The 3,710-nt window shown below is 36.3% G+C and overlaps 1 protein-coding gene across 1 annotated transcript in view; it reads left to right on the top strand.

Annotated features, from left to right (window-relative positions):
- Positions 1–3,464: 3,464 nt before the first annotated feature.
- Positions 3,465–3,710, top strand: part of LOC118420028 — a 27,579-nt gene continuing 27,333 nt past the window's right edge. The window contains exon 1 of the mRNA XM_035826734.1: positions 3,465–3,580. Within this exon, the coding sequence (XP_035682627.1) occupies positions 3,569–3,580 (12 nt within the window). The 5' untranslated portion in view covers positions 3,465–3,568. The remainder of the gene's footprint in view (positions 3,581–3,710) is intronic.

The following is a 3,710-nucleotide window of genomic DNA, read 5'->3' as shown; positions in this document are numbered from 1 at the left end:
GATCGGCATGTTTCTAAGCAATGGTGACCCTAATCAAATGATCACATTAAAGAATTTTATTTTACTCGGACGTTTAAGGCATTATCATACATCATCAGAATTTTTGAAGTTGTTGTCGTCTAAGGGCACATTCTTTGTCCTGAGTTTAGAAAGTATGATTCTGTACAAAAACCTGCAACATCAAATGTAGATCTACAATGTAGTTCAACAAAGTATCCAAAATGCAAGCCATGTTGATGGAAACATTTTAATGGTGTTTCCAAATGTAACATCTAGTCATTGTTGATTTGTCAACAGCAGAAGACACAGACAAGGTGGACGTTAACGCTGCAGGCTTGTACGAGAACCCGATGTACGCGGCGGGTGCGTTACCACAAGACGGTGGAGGTACGTTTTGTGGCTTTCATTCTTTTAACATTTACCATTTTTACCACAAAGGAATGCGTGCAGCAATTTAAGGACCTGTGTGTATGTGTGTGTGTGCGTGTGTGTGTGTGTGTGTGTGTGTGTGTGTGTGTGGATACGTAGATGTACTGCGCATGTATACACGCTTGTTTTTTAAAGAGCCATTTTCTCATAATTTGCTGCCATCTGATATTTACAGAACGTATCAAAAATGCCTTGTAAAGCACACTTTCTTTTGGAAAAAAAGAATTGTTCAGATGTTGCATAAGATCAGTAAAACTAATTTCTCAACATAATACGTAAACAAAAATGTAATTTGTCTGGAGAATTCGAAGAATTGAATATTGATACCCGCTTATACCATGATTTGTTTCTTTGTAATCTATCAACACCCAAATATATCAAACCATCACTTCTTAACAGGGAGTTTGATTTTATCCAAACATTTAAGATTAGGTTTCTTCAAGCTTCTTGTCTCGCCATAAAATGTCTGTTAATGTAAAACATTTTTGCATTGGTATGGCTATGTCTTTAGCTTGCGCCTGTGTGACAAAAATGGTAAAAAAAAGCCGCCAAAATTCTGCAAAATTTTTAGGTGAAATTTCTACCCTACATTACCACGTTATTGTGGTGTTTCATCCTCAAATATTGCCTGGTGAAGTGATGTAAACAAAGACATTTAAAAAAAATTGTAACAGAAGCCTCTGAAGTTCCGCTAGTTTTCTATTTAAAAGAACCTAAAGGCTAGTGGCGTTATTTTTAACTAAAGGTGCTATCTCCCTGTACTTGCGTCACTGCGAGGTTTGTTCACTGCGTCACTGTTTTGTTATTTTCTCTGATTTTGTATCATTTAGATTTAGTGCCTTATACGTAAAAGTATGACTTAGAAGACGACAAAAGAAATTTGTTAAGTATCTTAACTAACTTTCTAATCCCGCAGTGACGCAATCGTGACGCAAATGAAGCGAGATACCACCTTACGTCGTCTGATAATTACATATCAAAAAACATTGCAAAGGACAATAGCCGATTGACATGGGAGAATTGTTTGGGAAGAATGAATGGCCAAAGTTTTCCATAAGATCACTATAAAACTAAGTTCACAACTTATAGTCTTAAACAACAATTCCAAGTAATTCTCGGAGAAAAACTAAAAGATGCATTCTATGATGAGAGTGGCTTAAGATGATGGCATTTTTATAATTAATGAAAACATAATCGACCGATCACTTTTAAGAATTTCATTTTACTCGGACGTTTAAAGATTAGGTTTTAGGCATTATTATACATCATCAGAATTTGTGAAGTTGTTGTCGTCTTAGAGTACATTCTTTATCTGGAGTTTAGAAAGTATGATTCTGTACTATCACCTGCAACATCAAATATTGATGTACTTCAACAAATCATCTCTAATACAATCCATGTTGATGGAAAAATTTTAGTGGTGTTTCCAAATGTAACATCAAGTCATTGTTGATTTGTCAACAGCAGAGGACACAGACAGGGTGGGCTGTAACGCTGCAGGCTTGTACGAGAACCCGATGTACGAGGCGGGTGCGTTACGACATGACGGCGGAGGTACGTTTGTGGTTTTCATTCTTTTAACATTTACCATTTTTACCGCAAAGGAATGCGTGCAGCAATTTAAGGACCTGTGTGTATGTATGTGTGTGTGTGTGTGTGTGTGTGTGTGTGTGTGTGTGTGTGTGTGTGTGTGTGCATACGTAGATGCACTGCGCATGTATACACGCTTGTCTTTTAAAGAGCCATTTTCTCATAATTTACTGCCATTTGATATTTACAGAACGTATCAAAAATGCCTTGTAAAACACACTTTCTTTTGGAAAAAAAGAATTGTTCAGATGTTGCATAAGATCAGTAAAACTAATTTCTCAACTTAATACGTAAACAAACATGTAATTTGTCTGGAGAATTCGAAGAATTGAATATTGATACCCGCTTATACCATGATTTGTTTCTTTGCAATCTATCAACACCCAAATAAATCAAGCCATCACTTCTTAACAGGGAGTTTGATTTTATCCAAACATTTAAGATTGTTTTTCTTCAAGCTTCTTGTCTCGCCATAAAATGTCTGTTAATGTAAAACTTTTTTGCATTGGTATGGCTATGTCTTTAGCTTGCGCCTGCGTGACAAAAATGGAAAAAGAAATTCTGCAAAATTTTTAGCCGAAATTTCTACCCTACATTACCAAGTTATTGTGGTGTTTCAACCTCAAATATTGCCTGGCGAAGTGATGTAAAGAAAGACATTTGAAAAAAAATTGTAACAGAAGCCTCTGAAATTCCGCTAGTTTTCTATTCAAAAGAACCTAAAGGCTAGTGGCGTTATTTTTAACTAAAGGTGCTATCTCCCTGTACTTGCGTCACTGCGAGGTTCGCTCACTGCGTCACTGTTTTGTTATTTTCTCCGATTTTGTCTCATTTAGATTTAGTGCGTAATACGTAAAAGTATGACTTAGAAGACGACAAAAGAAATTTGTTAAGTATCTTAACTAACTTTCTAATCCCGCAGTGACGCAAGTGTGACGCAAGTGAAGCGAGATACTACCTTAAGTCTTCTGATAATTACATATCAAAAAACATTGCAAAGGACAAAAGCCGATTGACATGGGAGAATTGTTTGGGAAGAATGAATGGCCAAAGTTTTCCATAAGATCACTATAAAACTAATTTCACAACTTATAGTCTTAAACAACAATTCCAAGTAATTTTCGGAGAAAAACTAAAAGATGCATTCTATGATGAGAATGCCTTAAGATGATGGCATTTTTATAATTAATGATGAACATAATCGACCGATCACTTTTAAGAATTTCATTTTACTCGGACGTTTAAAGATTAGGTTTTAGGCATTATTATACATCATCAGAATTTTTGAAGTTGTTGTCGTCCTAGAGTACATTCTTTATAGTGAGTTTAGAAAGTATGATTCTGTACTATCACCTGCAACATCAAATATTGATGTAGTTCAACAAATTATCTCTAATACAATCCATGTTAATGGAAGCATTTTAGTGGTGTTTCCAAATGTAACATCAAGTCATTGTTGATTTGTCAACAGCAGAAGACACAGACAGGGTGGGCTGTAACGCTGCAGGCTTGTACGAGAACCCGGTGTACGCGGCGGGTGCGTTACCACATGACGGCGGAGGTACGTTTTGTGGTTTTCAGTCTTTTAACATTTACCATTTCTACCACAAAGGAATGCGTGCAGCAATTTAAGGACCTGTGTGTATGTGTATGTGTGTGTGTGTGTGTGTGTGTGTGTGTGTGTGTGTGGA

The sequence above is a fragment of the Branchiostoma floridae genome, chromosome 7 (genome assembly GCF_000003815.2).
Source record: "Branchiostoma floridae strain S238N-H82 chromosome 7, Bfl_VNyyK, whole genome shotgun sequence".
In the NCBI taxonomy this organism is placed as follows: Eukaryota; Metazoa; Chordata; class Leptocardii; order Amphioxiformes; family Branchiostomatidae; genus Branchiostoma; species Branchiostoma floridae.
The sequence above is the reverse complement of the archived record's forward strand: the minus strand, read 5'-3'. Positions and strand labels throughout refer to the sequence as shown.